This window comes from Suncus etruscus, chromosome 5 (genome assembly GCF_024139225.1).
Source record: "Suncus etruscus isolate mSunEtr1 chromosome 5, mSunEtr1.pri.cur, whole genome shotgun sequence".
NCBI lineage: Eukaryota > Metazoa > Chordata > Mammalia > Eulipotyphla > Soricidae > Suncus > Suncus etruscus.
Window position 1 is genome coordinate 768,591 of NC_064852.1, and position 22,935 is coordinate 791,525.

Below are 22,935 nucleotides of genomic sequence, written 5' to 3' on the forward strand. Positions count from 1 at the left end.
TTTGTGTATAACATGTCCTTTCGTTTGACTTTTAGTATTTCCTTTTTCAACCACATTGAAGAATTTGCCTATTTGTCCTCTGGACAGTTTTTTTTCATGCTTGTGTTCATTGATTTTTGGTATTTATAGGTTTTATAACTCGTAAAACTGGAAAAATATTAGCTCATTATTCTTCAAATATTTGTTCTATTCCTCTCTCCTCTATTTAGGAAAATTCCAGAACCACAATATTTGGCCATTTGAAGTTGTCAGCTTGTGCTTTGATCATTTTGGAAAAAACACTTTTGTTTTCCAGTTGACATGATTTTTGTCTTCATAATCACTCAGTATGTTTTTTTCCTCCTTTGGAGTCTGGTCTAGGTTTAACCCCACTTATTTTATTTTTCATTTCACTTATTGTTTTTATCTCTAGAAATTAGGTCTGGGCTTTAAGACATGGTTCAGATCTTGGTTTTCTGAACACCTAAGATTTATCCTGTCTGAATGTCACTGCTGATTCTAGTTCTGTTCATCCTGGCATGGGCTTGACTGATTTTTCTCTTGGCTATTACTCAACTCGCCCTGCTCCTTGATTCTATTCATGGATGGTCATTTTTAGCCGAATGATAGATGTGGTGAATTTTATCTTCCTTGGATATTGGATATTTTTGCAATCACATAAATATTCTTGAACTTTGTTTCAGGAGACAGTTACTGGGAACTAGATTAAGTTATTGGGAAAGAGATTTGAAGCTTATTGCTAATGTTTGCTGGGCAGATCTGGAACAGTACTTAGGCCAAGACTAATATCTTAATACCAATGCAAGACTCTTCTATTCATTATTGTTTTGTTTATTTGTCATGATTTACAAAGTTGTTGAGAAGAGCTTCAGGCATTCATCGTTCTAACTCCAGACTCACCATTGGGGTCAGTGTTTTTCCACTAGGGAACTTCAGGCTTCCTCCATTTCCCTACCCATTGAGACAAGAATCTTACGTATATGCAACGCCATGGTCCATGAGTCATGGAGCTTTCCATGATGCCTTGTGGGAACAAACATGATACCTGATTCTGTGTGGTTGCCAGGCACCCTATTTCTAATTTTGGGTTATGTTTTTTCCCTTTTTGGCTTCAGATTTCTCAGATGGATTCTCAAATACATATGAGAGGCCTTTTATGGCCCTCCAGAGTTCCCCTTCAGATGACATATCCCCTCCATTATTCTGTGTCCTGCAAACTCAGGCTCTCTTCACATCCCCCTTCCACCCCGACTTCATTCTGTCTCAGTTTGGGGAGTCTATCAGATCTGAATCTCTCTCACGCAGCAGGAAGCTGGGGTAACTGTAGGACTTAGGCCTTTTGATTCTCATCTGCCCATTGCTGCTGATGTCTAGGGCCTAGAAAACCGTCACAAGCTAGTTCTGAGTTGTTTCGAGTGGGAGCGTAAATCCAGGTTCTGCTGCTACTCCCTGGCTAGAAGTGGAAGTTCCCCGAGGGAAGGATCAGAATGAAATGTCAAGAAAATCAGAAACTTTACTGAGAAATCTTACCTTGGTAACCTAATTCCAAATTCTTCAGTCACTCCAATAGGATTTCTGTTATTCTTAGGAGACAATATTGACCCAGGAGGTTAAGTATCTCTGTTATGATTACATAGTCTAGAAGACTGGCTCTGGGGTCAATTTTTGTTTATTTGTTTGTTTTTTTGTTTTTGGGTCACACCCAGCAGTGCTCAGGAGTTACTCCTGGCTCTGCGTAGGCTCAGAAATTGCTCCTGGCAGGCTCGGGGGACCATATGGGATGCCAAAATATGAACTACCATCCTTCTGCATGCAAGGCAAACACCTACCTCCATGCTATCTCTCCGGCCCCCTCTGTGGTCAAATTTTACCATCTGCAATGTATTTGTATGTTTGTTGAGGTAGTGAAATAGTCCAGAGAAAGGAGTAAAACTTCACTTTGTGGCCAGAGGTTAAGAGTGGACAGGGGAACAGGCAGGTGGAATGGAGGGAGGGAGGGAGGGAGGGGGGAGAGAGAGAGAGAGAGAGAGAGAGAGAGAGAGAGAGAGAGAGAGAGAGAGAGAAGGAAGGAAGGAAGGAAGGAAGGAAGGAAGGAAGGAAGGAAGGAAGGAAGGAAGGAAGGAAGGAAGGAAGGAAGGAAGGAAGGAAGGAAGGAGAAAAAAAACTGGCTGGCGAGCCAAATAAGATGGTCGTATCCCAAACCAAGCAGGTACAAAGGTACATAGGCAGGGAATAGCATGGCATTTAGGAACGAGAAGAGGTTGGTGTGACTGGAGCCTGGAGGGGGTGGGTGTGCTAACAGGCAGGTGAGAGAAAGAAAGCCTTACAGGTCAGAGAGTGTCAGAAGAGATGGATAGGACAGAATGTTCTGCCAGTCCAGGCCACAGAGATGCGGAGGACCGTGCTTAGGCTCAAAGATGAGAGGGAACTTAGCAGAGAGGAGCCTGGTGTGGGGAATATTTAGAAGGTGGAATCCACCAGTCCATCACACTCAGAAGCAGATGGGAAAGGAGGCGACACTTTGGAGAGTCTGGTGTGTCTGTGTGTGTGAGTGGGGGGAGAGTTTGGGGCTCCGTGGGCAAGGTGGGGAGCACCGTTTGCCACAAGGAGAAGCTGCCGAGAAGCAGGCAGCCTCATGCATTTATGAGCAGGTGGAAGTGAAGTGATGAACTCAAGGAAGCTCGTGCTGCTCAACCTTGAGCTTTGTGCGGCCCAACCACCCAGATCCTCAGAGGGGACGGGCCTTCTATGGCTGCGCCCTTCTCTTTCTGCCAACGTGTCCAAGTCTGTTGGATGGGTGCCCACGGCCCTCCAAAGCAGGTAGATCCCTAACATAAAGGACCGTCACTTTAGTGCCAGCCGGGCCCACGCAGAGCAAGACCACGCAGCCACGCTCTCCCCTTGGTCTTTTGCTGGAAAGTCTGTTCTCCCAGCACCTTCGCTTATTCCTGGAGAGGGCGTGGGGCAGCCCCTTCTTTCAGCTCTACTACCGGCCTGTTTCTTGGCTCCATAAGCCTACTGTCAACACACAGGCAATGCTCAAGAGCTTGTTTCAGCAGATTCCACTGTTGGCATCATCCAGGTGCCTCTACACTCTGGGAGCCCATCTCCAAGGGAGAATATTGGGGCATACTTAGGTGGTCTGCTGCATGGTGGCCCTTGGTGACAGTCTCAGGGAATACTGCCCCATCGTTGACTGGTCATCGGAGCAGATCCGTTCAGCCTTGAGCTCTCGAAGGAATCCTCAGAAGTGTCTGTGCGGGCTTTCCCGGTGGGTTTTGCTTTCTGATTCCTGGTAGCGACTGGAGGAGGTGTGAGGAGCTGAGAAACACGCTGAAACCTGACACTTTGTAGGTATTTTGCTTCGCACTAGTTAATTAGGATGCCATTAGTTTTGTGGAAGGAAGGGGAAGAGTTCCCCACCAGAACGTGGGCAAGAACCGTGCCCACATGTACTCGGCAGGTGGCGCTGGGTGGGAGCAAACAGGGTTCTTGGTGGAAATGGAGGAGGAGGAAGAGGAGGAGGAGGAGGGCAACTTTCTTTCCAATTTTAGCAGATGGCTGGTAAAAAAAATTCCTCGGAGTTTATTTTGCATATGGTTCTCCATCTGGGTATTTGAGAAAAGTACATTTTTGTTATCAAAACAGTATTTATTTTGGGGAAGGAGTTTGTATTTCACAGTGGAAGTTTTGTTTTTTTTTAGCCCTACGAATAAAGCCTACACCCTGCTCCATAAGGCCCCGAGGTCTCTCGGAGGGAACCTGGCATGCCCCAGTTCTTCCTGCTCCCTCTTGGGTGCCTCCTAAGTCAGCTTTTCCTGAGTCAGCTCCTCTGGCCTGAACACAGCAGCACATTATTGGCCGGGGCCCCAGGGAGCAATGTTCTCCACTGGGTCTGGGAGCCTGGACCGAGTGGAGTGTTTCTAAAGTGGGTCACGGTAGAAGCAGGCATCAGAGTCGTCACCTCGAGGGGTGGGGAGCCAGCCCTGGCCCGCTCCCCCTGCTGATCCAACCCACTGGACACTGGGTTGGTCCCGCACATCTGTGGCTCTCCCAGAGACAGTATTGACCGTTGACTGGCTGCTCTGTTGAGTCATCTCAAGATGGCGTTTAAACTCATGAGCGTCACTGCTCCTTCCGCCTCTTCTGGGTTCAAATCCCAGCATCCCATGTGTCCCCATTCCAGCATCTCCAGGAATGATTCCTGAATGAAGAGCCAGGAGTAAGCTCTGAGCATTGCTAGGAGTGCCCCCTCTCCACTGCCTTCCTTGCTGCCCTCTCTCGGCCTTCATAGCCGACCCATGACACGGATTCCTCGGGCCAACTCTCCGACCTCTCTCACTTTTTTTAGAATGCCTCTCCCCAGGGGGGCTACCCTGTACCCATCTCCATGGCAACGAGTCCTCTTGTATCCAGGGGTGACTTCTGGCTTCTCAGAGCTCCTCAGAAGGAGCCATTGATTTGCCTGGCGCCATAGCAGCCACTCAGGGCCTGCTTGTGGAATCCACATGCAAATCCACCTGCAGATGCTAAGTGTGAGGGAGTTTTCATCCCTTCGTGCTGAGGTTGGTTATCCAAAATAAGTCCATGCACCCCACCCACCCAGCGCCAAGGACTTCGATGCAGTCCCAGAGCCTGGTGGGACTCAGCTGCTGACCCTTGGCCGTGATGACCCCACTGCCCTGCCCCCTCAATCATGAAGCTGCAGCAGCCAGCCGGGGACACCAGAGAGCATTCTGCTCAGGCGCTCCCATGCTCCGGGGTGAGGCAAAGGCTGAAAGCAGAAGCGAGAGGCCTCCAGCTGTCAAAGTAGCCGCTGACTCACCACAGCCGGCGGGGCTCTGCGGGAGCTTCTGCCTTACCTCCCCATCTGCTTCCCATTTCATCTCCTTTGTTGCCCAAAATAGAGCTTCACCTCCTGCCTCCATAGATCATGCTGCCCTGTGCCCCTTGCCAAACGGCTCATTGTGTTGACAAGGGAAGAAAATCCTGTCAGCCTGAGCTCGCGATACGGCTCTTCTCCACAGAGGCTCCTTGAGTCCAGCTCATTGGGGAGCCCTTGCCAACAGCCCAGAGAACTTCGCTGGCTGCCAGGCCCTTTGGCCATGCCTGGCCTCTCTGCACCTCAGTTCCTGGGGGGTAGAGAGACAGTGGTAGTCTGAGAATCCGAGGTCTCACTTCCTGCTTAATTGCAATTCTATTGACCATTGTAGCCTCAGATGCTTCACCCGGTTCCTCAGACCTGCCATATGTTAGTGATGTAAAAGAATTTAGATCTGCCCTTGGGCTCCTGGAGACCCCGAACCTCCATTCAGTGCGGAAAGGCATCTAACCACGGACTCCTTCACTCATTCTTTCCTCAGCAGCAGAGCCCCACAGCTCTCCCCACAGTACCAAGTACCTGTTTATTACCTACAGAAGGTTGAATTACTTACCCAGAGTCACTTCCTGGAGGTAATCGTCATCAGGATGAGGCCCTACAATTACGATTCTGTCACGATTTCTCTTCAAGACAACAGATGTTTGCTGAGCTTCCCTATGTGACTGGCACTGTTGGCTCAAGAGTCAGAGACAAGGTAGAGGGGCCAGAGAGATAACACAGCGGGTAGGGTACTTGCCATGCAACATGGCAAACCTTGTCTTGATCCCTGGCATCCCAAATGGTCCTTTGACACTGCCAGAAGTAAGCCCTGAGTACCGCTGGATGTGACACCCACCCCTGCCAAACAGAAAACAACCCCAAACAGAGAAGGCAGAGGGCAGAGGCTGACGAAAGTTGAGAGGATCCAGCCCAGGACTGCAGGGATGGGGACCCCAGGAACTCCCCCAAACTTACCTCTGCAACCTGAGATGGAAAGCAAGATGCTGGGTCTGAGTCTTGATACTTGGATCCTGGATCCTGTCCTAGCTCCAACTCTCACCGCCAGCTTTATGGAGATCTGCTTAAGATCGATAACACTGTGTGTAAGTTTAAAGTGTGCGTTGGTGTATGTAATTGGATTCACTGGCAAAGGGACAGGGACGAGAAGGTCAGTTAACACATCCATAGTGTCCCCACCATTACCACCAAGGTGGTGAGAACATTGAAGAACTACCTCTTCCTCCGCAGCCTGCAGTATATAAGGCCACATCATTAGCTAAAACACATTGAACCCCAGGCCCCAGACGTCATTTATCTTAGAACTGGGAGCTTGTGCTCTTGGACCCACCTCTTCCCATCTCCCCTACCTGCAATACAATAGAAGGATCTTATGTGGCTTCTGTGTGCTGCCTGTCATGAGTCACATCCTGGACGATGGGTTACAGGATCCCTCTTGGAGGGAAGGGATGTAATTTCTTGGGGAGCTAAACCCGACAAGTGGGATTACTGGATTCAGGGCAGAGATTCATCCCCTTCCTCAGAGCACAATTTTCTTGCTCTGGGTTGACTATGAGTTGTCGATCCGTTTTGGAGAGCTGGTCTGTCCATAGATGTTTGGTTGCTTCCACTATTTTTTCCGTCTGCATGTTTCCTCTCAACTGGGCTCTTGGTTTTCTTTGATCTTGCAGAAGCGTTTGAGTTCCTCTTTTCTGGTGTTTGGTTTCTTTTGTTTTGTTTTGATTTGTTTTGTTTTAGGGCCATACCTGGTGGTGCCCGGGACTTACTCCTGGATTTGTGCTCAGGAATCGCTCCTCATGGGGCTTGAGAGGAGGAACCTAAGGTTCGGGGGTTCTGGAGATGGAACCTGGTTCAGCTGTGTGAGAGGCAAGCACTTTACTTACTGTACTATGGATAGCTTCAGCTTCTGCGTGATGCTTTTGTTGTGGGACTTTCTGGGCTCATCCTCCTGGTGCTGCCTCTTCCTGGGCTGTGACACCCTAGGCTGGTCATCTTCCTGTCCCCAAGGCTGTGCTGCCTTTGCAAGAAGGGATAGTCATTAGGTTGTAGTCTACCCCTTAGTCCCTCCCAGGCTTCTCTCTGTGACTGCCAGCAGGATTTCACCTGCCTTGTTCTTACCAGGGCTCAGGTTTCATGCAGGGCCTGTGATCATTGCTCTGCCTGCTAATGCCGCCAAGCATGGCTCAGGTTTAGTGGACTTCTGATAATGTCATGGTGAGGGCTTGCAGTACAGGCCCACCTGGAAGTGTGCTGAAGAGCCTGCAGCCATCTCCCCCCTCTCCCCAACACTACAGACCCCAAGGTCCAGACAAGCACCCCTGCAGGTACTGACTGGGGAAGCCAAGACATCTCCCACCCAGTCACTCCCCTCTAGCATCCATTCCAAAAAACTTACATGTACCTAAGGCCTTGAACCCCTTGCCTGCTACTTCCACTGGCAAGGCCTTTTGGGGGCTTGTCCACCCACCTAATGAGCCTGGGTCAGAGCAGAGCCACCTAATCTCTAAGGCTGTTTGGTTCCTTCTTTTGGCCAGAACCACTCGGAATTCTTTATTTTATCTAGTGGTAGTAGTAGAAACAGTAGCAGTCGTAGCTGCCCTCAGCAGTGGCTTGGGATCAGTCACTCCTAGTGTGCTCAGGGTACCATTCTTCAACTAGGGTGGCTGCTTTGCAAAGCAGGTGACCTTATTCTCTGTACTCTCTCATCCCAATAACGTTTGCTGGAACAAATACAACAGTTATCTACCTGTTTTTATATGTCTTAGTATATCAGGATGAGGCCTGAACCATAGTTGGATTATCTAAAGACCTCTTCTTAAACTTCTCCCAAGGCCCTTTCTGGTTTTAATTTTTGTTTTGGGCCACACTAGGCGGTGCTCTGGGGTTATCCTGGCTCTGCACTCAGAAGTCACTCCTGACAGGCTCGGTGGACCTTATGGGATCCTGGGAATTGAACCCCGGGCATGCTGACTCCTGGGCAGCGCCTCTAGGCTCAGGTTTCCAGACCTTCTCCCACTTCTATCGCAGGACCCCTACACACGGTATCTCGTTGCAGTTATTCTGGCCGAGAGTGATTGAGGCTAGACTGGGATCAGCCTAGACCTAGGCCAGCCTCCTTCTTTCTGCATGTGTGTGGATAAGCTTCTCAGTTACTCAGAGCCTCAGTTTACTCTCCAGGAGCCCACACGGAGATGGCGAGACTCACACTGCAGTGCTCTGTGAATGCCCTCTCACTTCCCTCCTGTGTTAGCCAGCCTGGAGCCCCAAAGACCTAGTAAAATCCATCCCTATCTCCTGTGTCCCCAGCACAGAGGGGGTCCCAGGCATGCGTCTGGTGTGAATGACTAAAGAGGGGTTTATTTTTTCAGTCAGAGATGGAAATCTAAGCTGGTGCTCAGACCAAAGCATTCTGGGTGTTTCTGGCTTATGGGAAATGTGGAGATGGACTTATTTTTAATTTTTAATAAAAATCTAATCTGGAGACGAGCGATCTCATTATCTGATGATAAATCACGGCAGAGAAGAACAGAGCCAAGACTTATCTCTGTGCAGCATCCCATTTTGGTTCCTCTAATTTTCTCCCCTTAGATCCTGCCTTCCTGCAAGCCTCCCAAGACAGCCTCATGCAGGAAGACTTTTAAGGTCAGAAGCCCCATTAGTTGCTTCATCTTCTAAGCCTTAGTGTAGCCCTAAATACACTTAATGTTTTCGCTGTCGACTCTGCCTCTCCTACCCCCTTGGAGCGCTGATGGATTTGGAGGTGGGGCTGGGAGATGCAAGTGGATGGAGTGAGGACCACGTGTTACGGCGCTGCTCTGTCCCCAGCAGCCAGGATTCAAAGAGAAATGGTGAGACGTCAACGCTGTTTTGGAGACTGTTTAAAGGTCGTATAAGGAAGCCTCTTTCCCAGGAAAGGAAAAGGTCATCTGCCACCCTTCAATTCTTCTCCTTTCATCCCACTTTGTGGGAATCTGTAAAGGTGTCGCCTTTGTCATCTGAGCAGAGTCGTCTCATTTGCTACAAGAAAAGGCTCGAGTCCATCTTGACTTCCACGCCGTGTGTGTGTGTGTGTGTGTGTGTGTGTGTGTGTGTGTGTGTGTGTGTGTGTGTGAGAGAGAGAGAGAGAGAGAGAGAGAGAGAGAGAGAGAGAGAGAGAGAAAGACAGATTTGTCTGGAGAGTATCACCTCGAAGCCATCGACATTGGCATCCTTCTTACTGGTGTTCATAGTCATCATTAGATGATGAGGTGATGGGGTGCTGCCAGGCTTCCAGGGAAAAGTCCCAATTCCCATCTTTTTTTTTTTTAATTTTAGGCCACACCTACTGACGCTCAGGGGTTACTCCTGGCTTTGCGTTCAGAAATTGCTCCTTCCTTGGGGGCCATATGGGACTCTGGGGGATCGAACTGTGGTCTGTCCTGGGCCAGCCACATGCAAGGCAAATGCCCTACCACTTGCGCCATCTATTCAGCCCCAATTCCCATCTTTCTAATAAAGAAGTTTCTTGTGGGCAGGTTTTAAGTCTGTGTCATCTGTCAGTCCTCAGACTGCCTCCCACCCTCCATGGGGTTTGTACTTTTTCCCTTTCCTTCCCTCTGCTGTCATGGTGGTCACCCACAGTCACAAGTATGCCCAGTTGTGGTGCTCACTGGGGTGGCATATTTGGTTGCAGTGTTTGCACATGTTCAGCGCTGGGGCAATAGTCCAGCAGTGAGAGTACTTGTCTTGCACGCTGCTAACTGGGGTTCAGTCCTCAGTGAAGAGCCAGGAGTAAGCTCTGAGCATTGCTGGGTTTGGCCCCCAAACCAGCCAGCCAGCCAGCCAGCCAGCCAACCAACCAACCAACCAACCAACCAACCAACCAACCAACTAACCAACCAAAAAAGGTAATTTGCACATGTGTTTGCAGGGGACCATAGTCTCACCCAGGCTGTGGTGCTCTATGGCCCTGGCAATCCCGGACAGCAAAGCCACTGGGACGGTGCAAGCAGGCTGCCTAGGAAACGTCAAACTCAGGGCCTCATACTTGCAGTCAAATGGGGGCCCCTCACCATTCATCTTAAGCTCTGTGAAGGAGCCTTGCCCACATCAGCTGTCCTCACTGGCACGACTGGTTGCCTGACAGTGCTTCTCTCTCTGTCTTTCCTCCTGCATTTGTTAGTGTCGAGGAAGACTCCTTTTTTAATCTCTTAGGCATGTGCCTACGTGCACCATTCATGTGGATTCTTGGGTCCTTTTTTATTCTTGGCTATCATTCTTTACTCACTTCATTAATTTCTTTGGTAGGAGAGCCATGCCTTGCAGTGCTCAGGGCTTATTCCTGGCTTTGCACCCATTTATCACTCCTGGCAGGCTCAGAGGATCATAGGGGATGCTGAAGACCCAATCTAGGTTGCCTGTGTTCACTCTGACCCCCACTTTTATTATTATCCCCACTTTACAGCAGTTGGTTCACAGAACCCAGTGTCCTCCCTCCCAATCCCTGTTAGTATCCTGCCTTCTCTGCATTATATACTGGACTTTTCTTTTTTGTTTGTTTTTGGGTCACATCCAGCAGTACTCAGGGGTTACTCCTGGCTCTATGCTCAGAAATTGCTCCTGGCAGGCTCAGGGGACCATATGGGATGCAGGGATTCGAACCACCGTCCTTCTGCAAGCAAGGCAAATACCCTACCTTCATGCTATCTTTCCGGCTCATTTTGTCTTTTCTTTGCTTCCTGCCTTGCATTGCTCACTTTTCCAATAAGCCCAACTTTCTTTTTTTGGTGGTGGTGGGGAACAGGGGTTTTAAGTGGGATTCTTGTCCCATTTATATCCCTTTGTACTTGTCTAAAAATTGTTCATGGCACCTTCCTTCCTCACTAGCCTGAGGTGTAGTGACTTGGGTCTCATTTCTCTATGCAGTTTTTAACAAAAAACAAACAAACAAAAAACAGGGCCCAAGTGATAGTACAGTAGTCAGGGCACTTGCCTTGCATGCAGCCAGCCTGGGTTTGGTCCCTGGTACCCCATGTGGTGCCCTGATCCTCTAGTAGTGATCCCCAAGTGCAGAGCCAGGAGTAAATCTTGAGCACAAGCAGGTGTGGCCTCAAAACAAACAAACAAAAATAATAAAAATTAGGGGCTGGAGTGGTGGCGCAAGCAGTAGGGCGTTTGCCTTGCACGCGCCTAATCTAGGACGAACCACGGTTTGATCCCCTGGCATCCCATATTGTCCCCCAAGCCAGGAGTGATTTCTGAGCACATAGCCAGGAGTAACCCCTGAGCGTCAAAGGATGTGGACCAAAAAGCAAAAAAAAAATTTTTTTAATAAAAAAATAATAAAATTCTCTCATGTTCTTGAGAAAATGAGAAAACTGTGTCTCTAATAACAAAACCCTCTACCCTTGTATGAGCAAATGCATTGACTTCACTGTGACTTGCCAGGCAACATGATGAACACTGTATTTGCTCTGCCTCTCCCCACATACGGTGGTTTGAGTCACTATTGCTATTATTCTATATTTTCCATGTGGAATCACTGCATGGGGTATGGGCACTATGGGCACTTGGCTTCCAGAAGCCACCATGCCATCAGGGATGCCACATGGTGTCCTCAAATAACTGAACCACTGGGTATAATCCCAGGGAAAACTCATTTCCCCTGCTTTTTACAGGGTTCCTGAAGTGTTGGGAAAATTTTTCTTCTTTCCCTGTCACAGGTGTCCAGTGCCATATTAGCTCCACATGGGCTTTTCTCATAAGAGAAAAAAAATTAAATTGCCTTTCTCAAAGGTGTCCATGAAGGCCAGGCCACTTGAAGCCCCATGGTCAACCCGGTGGGCCAAAGGTCGCCACACCCACCAGTCACTCTCCTCAGCAGAACTTTACCTCTGCCAAGCCCAGACATTTTGACCTTCCCCTAGTTGGCAATCCCACCTCGCTTTCAACTCTGGGTTCTCCCAGCCCCAACGGAGCTTTGGGGAGCAAGCCCATCCTCCTCCTTCAATACCATAAATGCCGCTTTGTTGTTCCAGTGTCTGGTTTCTCATGTGAAATCATGTCTGCCATTTTGGACATTCTACCCTCCCTGATTCACACCTTGCTTGGATCAGCCTGATTGGTCTCCCTTCCTAGAGTGCATTGTTGGGGTGTGCAGAGAACCCTAGAAAGCCTAGGCAGACTGGCTCCCCCACTGTACAGGGGAGTATGAGGACTTCAAGGGAGAGTCACGGAGAGTCTGGACCCTGGGCCAGATGATATCGTGAGTCAGAGGAACCAAATGGGCTCAGGGTGAGGAAGTCAGGCCCCAGAGAATGCATCCAGCTTCCTCTCCTGGGTAAACCTCCCCACTCCTGGACAGATGAACCAGGCTCCAGTCTGTAATGGAGCATCTGCAGGAAGGGCTCGCTTCAGTCTCCTAAGTGGTTCATTCCTGGTTTGGGACATTTCTCCTTGGAGGTCGTCCTCCCATCCCCAATGGGGCTCCACACTCTCCCCCCATGCTCCGCCATGTTTGTGGACTGATCTCTAGGCCCAAAGGAACACACACCTCCCTTTGCAACCTATAGACCCTTTATCTCCAGAGTGTTGTTTGGGCCTGTGGGCTCTGGCGTGGTTCAGGGCTCCGAGATCACTCTGTGTCACAGGCTGTTGTAATTTGTGCCCTCATGCAGTGAGGCGAACAGGACACTCAATGCCAATTCCTCTCCCGAGACCATTGAGTGGAAAGAACCTGGGCCTCAAGCCAGACACATTTGCATGGACACTTTTCCCAGGCTACACGCTGCCGGACTTTTGTTCCTTAACTCCCGGAGTCTAGTTCCCATTGCAATAAAATTCAACAGTGAATCTCCCTCCGCCCCTCATGCCACTCCCCAGGGCTGACAGCCTCTGAGCAGGAGACAAAACACAGGATAAAAATGGTGAGACTCAGTGTGGTGGGACTCTATTAAGTGGCTGCTTCCTTCTCCCTCCCAGCTTCTTCCCCTGCTGAGATATGCCTGCAACACTGGCAGGAGCTTACAAAGGACTTCGAACTCAGAAGGAAGTGTTACAATGACTTTCTCCCAGCTGTGATCACTGGGGACACTTTACAAATAATTGGGCACCAAACAAAATCAAGAAGTTGGTGCATTAGTGGGTAGGACACTTGCACATGACAACCCGGATTTGATCTCTAGCATTCCATAAGGTCTCCTTAGCCTGCCAGGAGCAATATCTGAGTGCAGAACCAGGAGTGGTCCCTGAGCACTCCTGGGTATGGGCCTTTAAAATAGAAAAAAGATGGTGCTTTGTAGGAATCGAGTTGAAGGCAAAAAAGTGAAATGATGTGGCCCATTAATGATGGCATGTTTCACATTATTATCCTTATTGACTCATCGCCATGTATTGCCATGTCGTGCACATGGAAAATGCAACCAGTTCATGGAATCAATATGCATTAATCTGTGTGTGTTGCGAGGCCACTGTGAGTGGCTTTCACAATACAGTGGTCCTCAAACTATGGCCCATGGGCCACATATTATATTTGTATCTGTTTTGTTTCTTCATTGCAAAATAAGATATATGCAGTGTGCATAAGAATTCGTTCATAAGTTTTGTTTTTACTATAGTCAGACCGTCCAATGGTCTGAGGGACAGTGAACTGGCCCCCTGTTTAAAAAGTTTTAGGACCCCTGATAGGAGATGTTGGCCCAGAAGGCCTATTGCAAAGTCCCCTGCCCCCTGGCAGGAAATGTTGGCATGTCTTCTCCATGCTCTAATCATCTCTGTTCCCTGCACAGAGCACAACTGTTGTACCTTTATGGACAATATGCAAGGGTCCAGAGTCAACCTCAGGGGCACTTTGTATGAGCCTCCGGAAATGTGATGTGCCACCCGCACTCCTGTCCTTGGGGCATCTCTGGCCCTTCTGAGGATACACGAGATGACAGCTGGGTCACACTGAGGCCAGGGAGTCCATGAAGGAAAAGGTCTCATTGCTCTCAGCTCTGCTTCCTTCCCTCCTCCCTTCATGAAGCTTTAGAGTTTGGTTGCCTCTGACTGGGTGCAAAGGGAGGAGATAGGACAAGAAAGGGGATCCCTCCTGTCCTGTGTCCACTGCAGTGGGGACAGTGACTGATGAGATCTCCTCAAGGGAAGACAGATTTGGAGGTGACAGTCAGGAGAATTTTTTTTTTAAGGGAGCAGAGAAGTTACCTCTAGGTAGTTGTTGAGTTCAGGTGATTGACCCGCTATTGGGATGGGGGCCCTGGGCAGGTGAACATGGCCTTTGGGCCCATCCAGGTCTTCATGTCCAGTGAGAACATGCTGCCATTGGGAAAGGGAGGGAGACAGGGAAAGAACCTGTTTTGTCTAAGGAAAAGTGGCCTTTGGCAGCTCACTAGTTCCTTATGAAATCCTGTCCAGCTTGGCTCCAAGCCAGCACACGCATTTACAGCACCAAGGCAGTTTGTGGCGATCAGTATGTGTGGGAGTCCCTCATCCCTCCCTTACGTGTCAACACTTCTGTGTCTCCTCACCCACCAGATGAAGGCCCAGGATTGCCCATGTCCCTTCTTGTGCCCACCCTCTGGTGCCAGTGACGAGACTGATGACCACCCGGGGCCTACGCAAGCATTTAGCTGTGCACTGGCTTCTCAGGGCAGATTGGGTGCCTTAGGTTGTGGGTTTTAACCCAGAGCTGTTCTGAGGGTGCTCAGAGCTCTGTCCCCCAATCCTTGTTTGTGGCCACCAGGACAGGACAGGTCCCATTTTTCTAGGCGGTAGGTTCCTGGTCCTGGTCCCACCCTCACTCAACTGTCCCGAAGTTGGGTGATTTTCTAACTACTTGACTCGTTCCCCGAATTTCCCCACCCCCACTTACTGTACCAATAAAAAACATGATCACCTCACATGCAGACCCCCCCTAAAAAGCAGATTTTGAGGACTGATGAGAAAGACAGAGGTCTCATTTGGGTCATGGGGAATGATGAAGATGTTATCACAGGGGGCCTGAGTTCAATGGAGAGCTGGGGTGTCAGAGACAGAGAAGGGGACCAGTGCGTAGATGTGTGGAGATATAAGGGCAGGTATTTGAGTAAGAGTATAGGCATGAGTTTGAGAGTTTATAGGTGAGTGTATGTACATATGTGCGTGTGAGACGATGCGTGTGTTTAGTGTGAGTGGATAAATTACCTGTGAGCATGTGAATGTGTTTCTGGGAGATTGTGTGAGTATGTGATAGTGTGGACGTTCGAGAGGCTCTTTGCGAGTGTGAATATGATGGGAGCGTGTTAGTCTGTTGGTGTGTATAAGTGCATTGAGAGTCTATGTGAGAGTCTGTGTGTGTGTGTGTGTGTATATATGTATATATATATATTAGCGCACAATGTGTGTAGTTTGAGTGTTACAGTGTGAGCCTGTGTTAGTGTATGAGTGTGTGGTTTGTCTGGGAACGTGAATCTCTTTTGCGTGTATAAGTGCAAGTGTGAGTTTGTGTCTATATGTGTGTGAATCTTTATGCATTTACATGTGTGTTAATTGTTGAGTGTTATACGTGAATGCATGTGTGAACATGCTACTTGCATGTGAGGGCGTGTCTGGGATCCCTTGCAGCCACTCACCAGGCTGAGCCCCCTCCGTCCCCAGGCAGGTTGAGCCCGAGGCCAAGACGTCATCCTCTCCCAACTTTCTCCTTCTTCCCTTTATTGCCTAGAAGTCCCTTAGGTGCTAACCATTCTGTGTTTTTCCAGAGAACATGAGTACCGGGGGAAGACTCCGGGTCAGCGAGGCTGAGGCGCTGACTGTGGCTGGTGCCTCCGAGCCTGGCTGTCCCTGAAGGGCTGTCACGAGACTTCTGCTCTGCACACGCAGTGTCCCTTCCTCTTCAGGAGATAAGATCATTTTCTGTGTTCCAGGAGCTGGTCTGTCTGGCAATCTATTGGCTAAATGTCTATTAATGAATGTTCCTGGCGTTCCTAAATGCCAAAGTGATCAATCTCCTGATCCTCTTTCTTGGAACATGTTCTGAGCTCTTGGTGGTGTGGTGTGCTGTGGGGTGGGGTGTGTGTGTATGTGTGTGTGTGTGTGTTTGTGTGTGTGTTAAAGCGAGAGAGAAAGAGAGAAGTGTGTGTGTGTGTGTTAAAGCGAGAGAGAAAGAGAGAAGCCTGTGTGTGTGTGTTAGAGCGAGAGAGAAAGAAAGAAGCAGCCTCAGCAGTGGTGATGCAAGAAAGCTTTCTTTCCTCCCTCCCTCCCTCTCTTCCTTCCTTTCTTCCTCTCTCCTGCATTTAAAACTTGCATTATTAAGAATAGCTGAAATAATTATGAATTGCACGTAGCATGGAGCTCATGTGGACATCACTGCTTTTTATGTTCTGTCTTGGGGTTTGAACTCTGCCCCTCACAGCCAGCAGGCCCATGCTCCGTCCATCTCCAAATGTCTGTCTTCTCTCCAAAAAGAACCTCTGGCCCTATCACACCTCCACATCCCCTCCACTCTGCACTCCCCTGGCACCTCACTCACCCTCTCTCTGACTCTGTGAATGGGGCCCACCGAGGAAGTGCCTCCTCGCAGTGGAATGTCACAGTTTTTGGCCTTTGAGTAAATTTCACCTGATTTGATTTTCCAAGATGGACGCATGCCTCAGAATTTCTTCCTTTCACACCTCCGAAGTGTTCCCCAACATGTGTTTTATTTCATTTTAGTTGTCTGTCCAGATATTCAGATAACATCTGAATATATCAGATAATATCTGTTCCCCAAGAGCTCTTCTTCAGGAGAATGTTTATAATTAAATTTTGGCAAGTACAACAACAACACATTGAAAATCAGGGGTGTTTTGGTGATGTATATTTCTAGGATCTTCTCTTCATATTGCCCATCATTTGAAGGTTTTTTTTGTTTTTTGTTTGTTTGTTTGTTTGTTTGTTTTTGGGCCACACCCGGCGTTGCTCAGGGGTTTACTCCTGGCTGTCTGCTCAGAAATAGCTCCTGGCAGGCACGGGGGACCATATGGGACACCGGGATTCGAACCAACCACCTTTGGTCCTGGATCGGCTGCTTGCAAGGCAAACGCTGCTGTGCTATCTCTCCGGGCCCCTCATTTGAAGTATTTTATCTTTATCTATTTTTCTTAAGAGCTTCTTTTACTGAAACATCATGATTTACAAAGTTATTCATAGCTTAGGCATACATGTTCTAACACCAAACTCACCACCAGTGTCAGTTTCCCTCCATCAGTGTCCCCAGGATCCCTCCCAAACCCCACTCTGCCTCCTTTTGTTCTGGTTTTGAGTCATACCCAGCGGTACTCAGGGATTACTCCTGGCTCTGCGCTCAGTCAGGGACCACTCCTGGTGGTGCTTGGAGGATCCTACGAGACTCCAGGGTCAAACCCTGGTCAGCAAGTATAAGGCAAATGCCTTCCCCACTGTACTCTTGCTCCAGCCTTTGAAAGGGAGTTTTTAGCAATTGACCAAACTGTAGCTGGGACAGCACTGGAATTGGTTTCTGGAGGAAGAGTGCTGAAAACAGGGTCCCCTTGGCCAGTCCTGGTGTCTCAGAGCCTAGTGCACTCAATGCATGTCACACCTCCCTCAGCATTCCCAGAGAGAGAACCTTTCTGGTGGGCTATCTCTAGGACCCTTTCCATGTCTCCGTGAGTTTTGAGTGGGGGGCTGGAGAGGAGTCTTTCCTAATCACATTTCTGAAATGACCACTAGAGGCCAGTAAAGGCCACATCAATTTTTCAATGACACCCTCAGGTCCCACTTTCTCCCTCTCTGCCCTTCCTGCAAAGATACAGGAGCATGAATGGATTTCACAGCCAGCAGCAGGTTTGGGTCAAGCTGGAGATGCTGGGAGTGGTAGCGTGGTGCAAGGCCAAGGCTCCTCCTTATAGTCAGCACCCAGAGCATCCGTCGATGGGTCCTGGATTGTGTATTTCTGGGACTCACATTTGTCCAGTGGCTCTTCAGAATACCCGGCGTGCTTTTTTCTCTAGCACACACATGGCCGGTTCTCCTTCCCGATGCATTTAATTCTAGCATGGTCGGGAGTGGGGCCGAGTTATAGAGACTGCGTTTAGTTTCCGGTGGCTATGGGTGACTAGAATAACAATGGGGGCTGGCCCCTAGCAAGCTGGGAGCATGCACAGATCCACATGGGGTGGAGATCCAGATAAACCCAAGATTCACCGGTTCAGGGTGAAGGTTGTGCTAGACACTGGACCCCTGCTCTATTTCCCTATTTGGAGTGGCCAGGAAAAGTCCCCTCGTCCTCATGCTGGCAATGGTACAGCACTGACCGCAGTTTCTCTGACCTGTTTCCACCTGAGCCAGCCCCTCAGGGGACCACAGAAGGCTTGTGTCACCAGTGTTAGCCTCACCTTTCCCCATCGGAGTTGTGAGAGAACAGGTTGCTGCCTTTGGCAGGGACTCATTCCCCTCCTCAAAAACATCATAAGACTCCTATGGTATGAATAATATTTTATTTCTGGGGGAGTAACAACCCAGCCATGCTCAGGGATCACTCCTGGCAGTGCTTGGAGACCAGGCTGGGATCGAACCCAGGTTGGCCATGAGCAAGGCAAGCACCCTATGCATTGTACCCACTCTATTGCTCCAGTCTCAGTATGAATAATCTGGGTTTGTAGGGCATTCTCCTGCAGAGAGCCGGAGGAACCCTCACCAATGCAATGATGGCAGAGACTATGACCGTGTCTTTCATTTAGGGATATCCACGCTGAATTCAGAGGAGCATATATGGTTTCTGAGATACAGTAAATTCTCAGCATCTTCAGCAGAACCAAGGCCTTCCAGGGCCAAGAGTGGCCCGTCAGGGCAAAATAACATGTGCCACGCAGTGACACTTCCCAATGCAGAGTCACCCATGTGTCCTTCCCCCATTCTCAGGCTTTTCACCTCAAACACTTCATATTTTACCACAAAGGGCCAAATGTTGTAAGTGCTTCGGATGAACATTAAATGACACCAGACGCCGAGGTCACTCTGCCATTGGTCTTAGGCGAACGGAAGCCCCTTCTGGACTCCGGCTGACAAGGGAAGCAATTGATGGGGCCATTATTAAGGCTTTAAGTGTTTTCCCATTGTTAAAGATCTTTTTACAAGCCCAGAGTTACTGAGTGTTCGAGGAATTGGCTAAAGCATCACTGAGAATGAGAGGCTGATCAGGGAGATGAGCGAAGGATGATGGCCTGGGTCAGGGGGTGGCTGGCTGCTTGGGGTAACCTCCTTGGTCTGCCTGTGCTCGCTGGGGGACTGTCTGAAGTGGGTCTGAACCTGCTGCTGGACCCTGGCACAGAAGAAAGGGCAGAGAAGGCAGGCTCTGTCTTTCCTCCCCCATCGCAGTGGCTAGACCCTGGACCCACAGGCAGATCTGAGCAGTAGGGGTTTGAGGTGGGCGGGCAGGGTGTGTGTCATTTTTGTGCAAAGAGCCAAAAGGACAGGTCAGGGCTGGCTAGGTGTCCACCCTGGGTTCATGCATGTCCCCTGCCAAGAAGATACCAACTACCATTTGGGGGCTCCCTACAGAGATGACATCAGATGTCTCCCCTGCAAGTGTTGGTTCTTTTTTATATTCGTTTTAAGCTTTTTGTGCTATACCAGGTGATGCTTAGGACTTACTCCTGGCTCTGCACTCAGAAATCACTCCTAGCAATCACTCCTAGCTCTGGGGCCGATGCAAATGTCGAAGCAAGTGGACTTGTGCCCTTTCTCTTCTGGAGGACAGAGGACCAGCATGGTCACTGCATTCTGATGGTCTCAGCCACAGTCCAGCCATGGTCTTAGCCATAATGTTGGCCATAGTATCAGTCAGTCTTGAGCATGGTCTCAGCCATGGTCTGATTCATGATATCAGCTGTGGTCATAGCCATAGTCTTAGCCACACTCTTGGCCATGGTTCAGCCGTGGTCTCAGCTATGGTCTCAGCCAGTCTTGGCCACAGTCTCAGCCATGGTCACAATCTTGGCCACGGTCTCAGCCACTGTCTTTGCCATGGTCTTGGCCAAGCCTTGGCCACAGTATTGGCCATGATCTCAGCCGTGGTCTCGGTGGTTATTTCTGTACCTGTTGTGGTGCCTCCTCCCTGCCCTGCATGTAGCCAGGAGTCACTTGGGCAGGGCTCTTTGGGTCCCTAATCCCCAAATGTTTTCTGAGCCCATGTTCCCTCTGTCTCCGCAGCCCGAGAGGCTGGGGACCCCAGCACTCATCCGTGTCCCTCCCCTGCCTTCAGGTCCGCACAGTGAAGGATGACGACCCCTCCTGGAAGCCCACTTTCATTGTGAAGCCGGACGGAGGGTGCCAGGGCGACGGCATCTACCTCATTCGGGACCCCAGCGATATCCGCCTGGCGGGGACCCTGCAGAGCCGGCCGGCCGTGGTGCAGGAATACATCTGCAAGCCGCTGCTCATCGACAAGCTCAAGTTCGACATCCGCCTGTATGTCCTGCTCAAGTCCCTGGAGCCCCTGGAGATCTACATCGCCAAGGACGGGCTCTCCCGCTTCTGCACGGAGCCCTACCAGGAGCCCAGCGCCCAGAACCTGCACCACATCTTCATGCACCTCACCAACTACTCCCTCAACATCCACAGCGGCCACTTCGTGCACTCGGACAGCGCCAGCACGGGCAGCAAGCGCACCTTCTCCAGTGTCCTCGGCCGCCTGTCCTCCAAGGGCGTGGACATCAAGAAGGTGTGGTCGGACATCATCTCCCTGGTGATCAAGACGGTCCTCGCCCTGACGCCAGAGCTCAAGGTCTTCTACCAGTCAGATATCCCTGCTGGGAGGCCTGGGCCCACGTGCTTTCAGGTAACCCCTCCTCCTGCCCAGCCCCAGCCTCAGGACCTCCCTGGGGGGACCCAGTGGGGAGGGACCAAGGGGTGCGGAGGTGGGTGGGGAAGCCGGACTGAGACGTCCTGCTCTCTAGAGTTGTGTGATTGGGACCCGGTTCTCCAATATCTAATTAAATTGACTTGGCTGGGCTGAGGAAGGACGGGGTGGGGAACTAAGGGGCATTTGTGGGTGTCCTTCTGGGAGCACTCCCTGCCCGGGAGTAAGGTGCTCTCCTCAGGCCTCCGTGAGACACCCCTTCAGCTGAGGGATGGATCTTATCATGGGAGATGAATGACCTGATAAGAATCAAGAATTAAGTCAATTAAATCAATTCACCAGTTCCCAAGCACCACCAAGTATGGCGCTGGAGGCTCCTAAGACTTTTGGATTTGACCACATCTGAGCAGCAGCCATTGCTGGGCCCCAGCTCTAGGCCCTCGGGCCAGGTTGGCTGAGTGTCTCTGGATTGGTACCACTGGGCATGGTCCCCATTGAGAGCCAAAGAACTTCCAGATGGGTCAAGGCTGGGTTTGTAGAGAGCTGAGGACAGAGGAGGTGGGAGTGACACCCAGAGTGGTGTCTGGCTTGAGGAGTCACCTGGGCTTAGTGGTCAGAAGAAGAGAGATCAGGGTGGAGAGAGGTTAGGCTGGGACCCATCTGTCTTCTCTGATGCCAAGAGCTGTGGGCAGAGGAAAGGCGGCAGCTGTAGAAGGGCCACTGGAGAGAAAGTGGTTGGAGGTCGGCAGCCCAGGATATGGAGACCCATGGGGACACAGGGTCCCCATAGGGGGGTGGTGAATGTCCACAGAGATTCATGGAGTCACGGGGGTCCTCATGGGTGTGGGGATTCATGAGGTCACGGGGCTATATAGGGTGTGGTGTCCACAGATTGTGGGGCCCAGAGCTCAGTAGACTAGAGTAGCGCAGAGTAGGAGTGAAGGCCTGGAACCCTCGTCAGCCTCTGTTGAGGAAGGAAGCCTGTTAGTCTGAGCAGGGCCAGGACACAGGAGACGTGGAGGATGTCAGTCACGGGACAGAGCAGGGAAGGCGCCTCCAGCCCAGGGTTGCTGACCACTGTCCCCCTCCCAGCCCTCCACCCTCCTCAGCCCAGAGCTGGTAACCGTTACCCTGATTTTTTATGCCATTTTCTGGCTTTGAAGAAGACCTTGATCACACATGAATGTCTCCCCCAAACAGTGACCTATTGCAGTGGGAGCTGTAGACGAGGGCAGCTGTGAGGGTTCTGGTCCTACTAGGGCTGGGGAGGGGCTCCTGACTGCCTTATGCAACCTCAGCCTGGGAGTCAGTCCAGCTATGCGGCGAGGAGAGGGGGGGAGTATCAGATAGGGTCTGCGAAAATGCCCTCGATGAGGACAGCTGCAACGTGGAGGCCTCCTGGGGTCGTGCTGGGCACAGTGGTCATCTCGGCCGGACACTGACCACGATTCCAGGCATCGCCTACAGTCCAGGAGGGTGCAGCCAAGCCACAAGCCCCGGCTGGGGTGGAACCTGGGTCCCCAGAGGCAGGGAGGGACAGACTGAGTCAGAGGATAGTTCCAGGTTGGGCTGGCAGGTCCCTGAGGAGTGCGCCCCCTACCTGCCTTGTGAGCTGCGGCAGCTTCCCAACCCCTCAGAGCCTCTCTGTTCCCTGTTGGTCATCAGTCCACCTCGCTTCCAGCCTTCCTGCCTGCAGTGGGGAGGAGGGAACTGTGTGTGATGGATTCACAAAGCCAAAGACATAAGGCTTTGGCACCTTGAGTGGATGGGGATGTCCTGAACGTTTATTCCAACTTCTGCACCATAAGAACCTATTTTCAGGTCCTGCTTCCTCTCCCCTGGAACACCATTGGACCCCCCCCCCCCCTCAACACACACCCACTCCATCCTCTTTTATTTAACGTATTTTTCATACCATAAGACATACTCCCCACCAAAAAAGGATAGGGGAAAATGTATGTCTTATGGAGCAAATGCCTCCTGGAGCTGAAGCCAGAGTAATTTAAAAAATGTTTCTTTATTTTCTTTTTTTGTTTGTTTGGGGTCTTTGGGGGGTGTCACACTCGGCAGCACTCAGGGGTTACTCCTGGCTTTGTGCTTAGAAATTGCTCCTGGCAGGCACTGGGGACCATATGGGATTCGAAGCACCATCTGTCCTGGATCGGCAGCATGCAAGGCAAATGCCCTACCACTGTGCTATCTCTCCGGCCCCTTTATTTTCTGATCTTAAAAGAAGTTAGGG

General features: G+C 50.4%; 1 protein-coding gene across 1 annotated transcript in view; it reads left to right on the forward strand.

The window, feature by feature from the left end:
- TTLL11 (tubulin tyrosine ligase like 11) overlaps positions 1-22,935 on the forward strand; it is a 235,151-nt gene that overhangs the window by 66,208 nt on the left and 146,008 nt on the right. Inside the window, exon 4 of the mRNA XM_049773069.1 lies at positions 20,097-20,672. Coding sequence (XP_049629026.1) covers positions 20,097-20,672 — 576 coding nt within the window. The remainder of the gene's footprint in view (positions 1-20,096; positions 20,673-22,935) is intronic.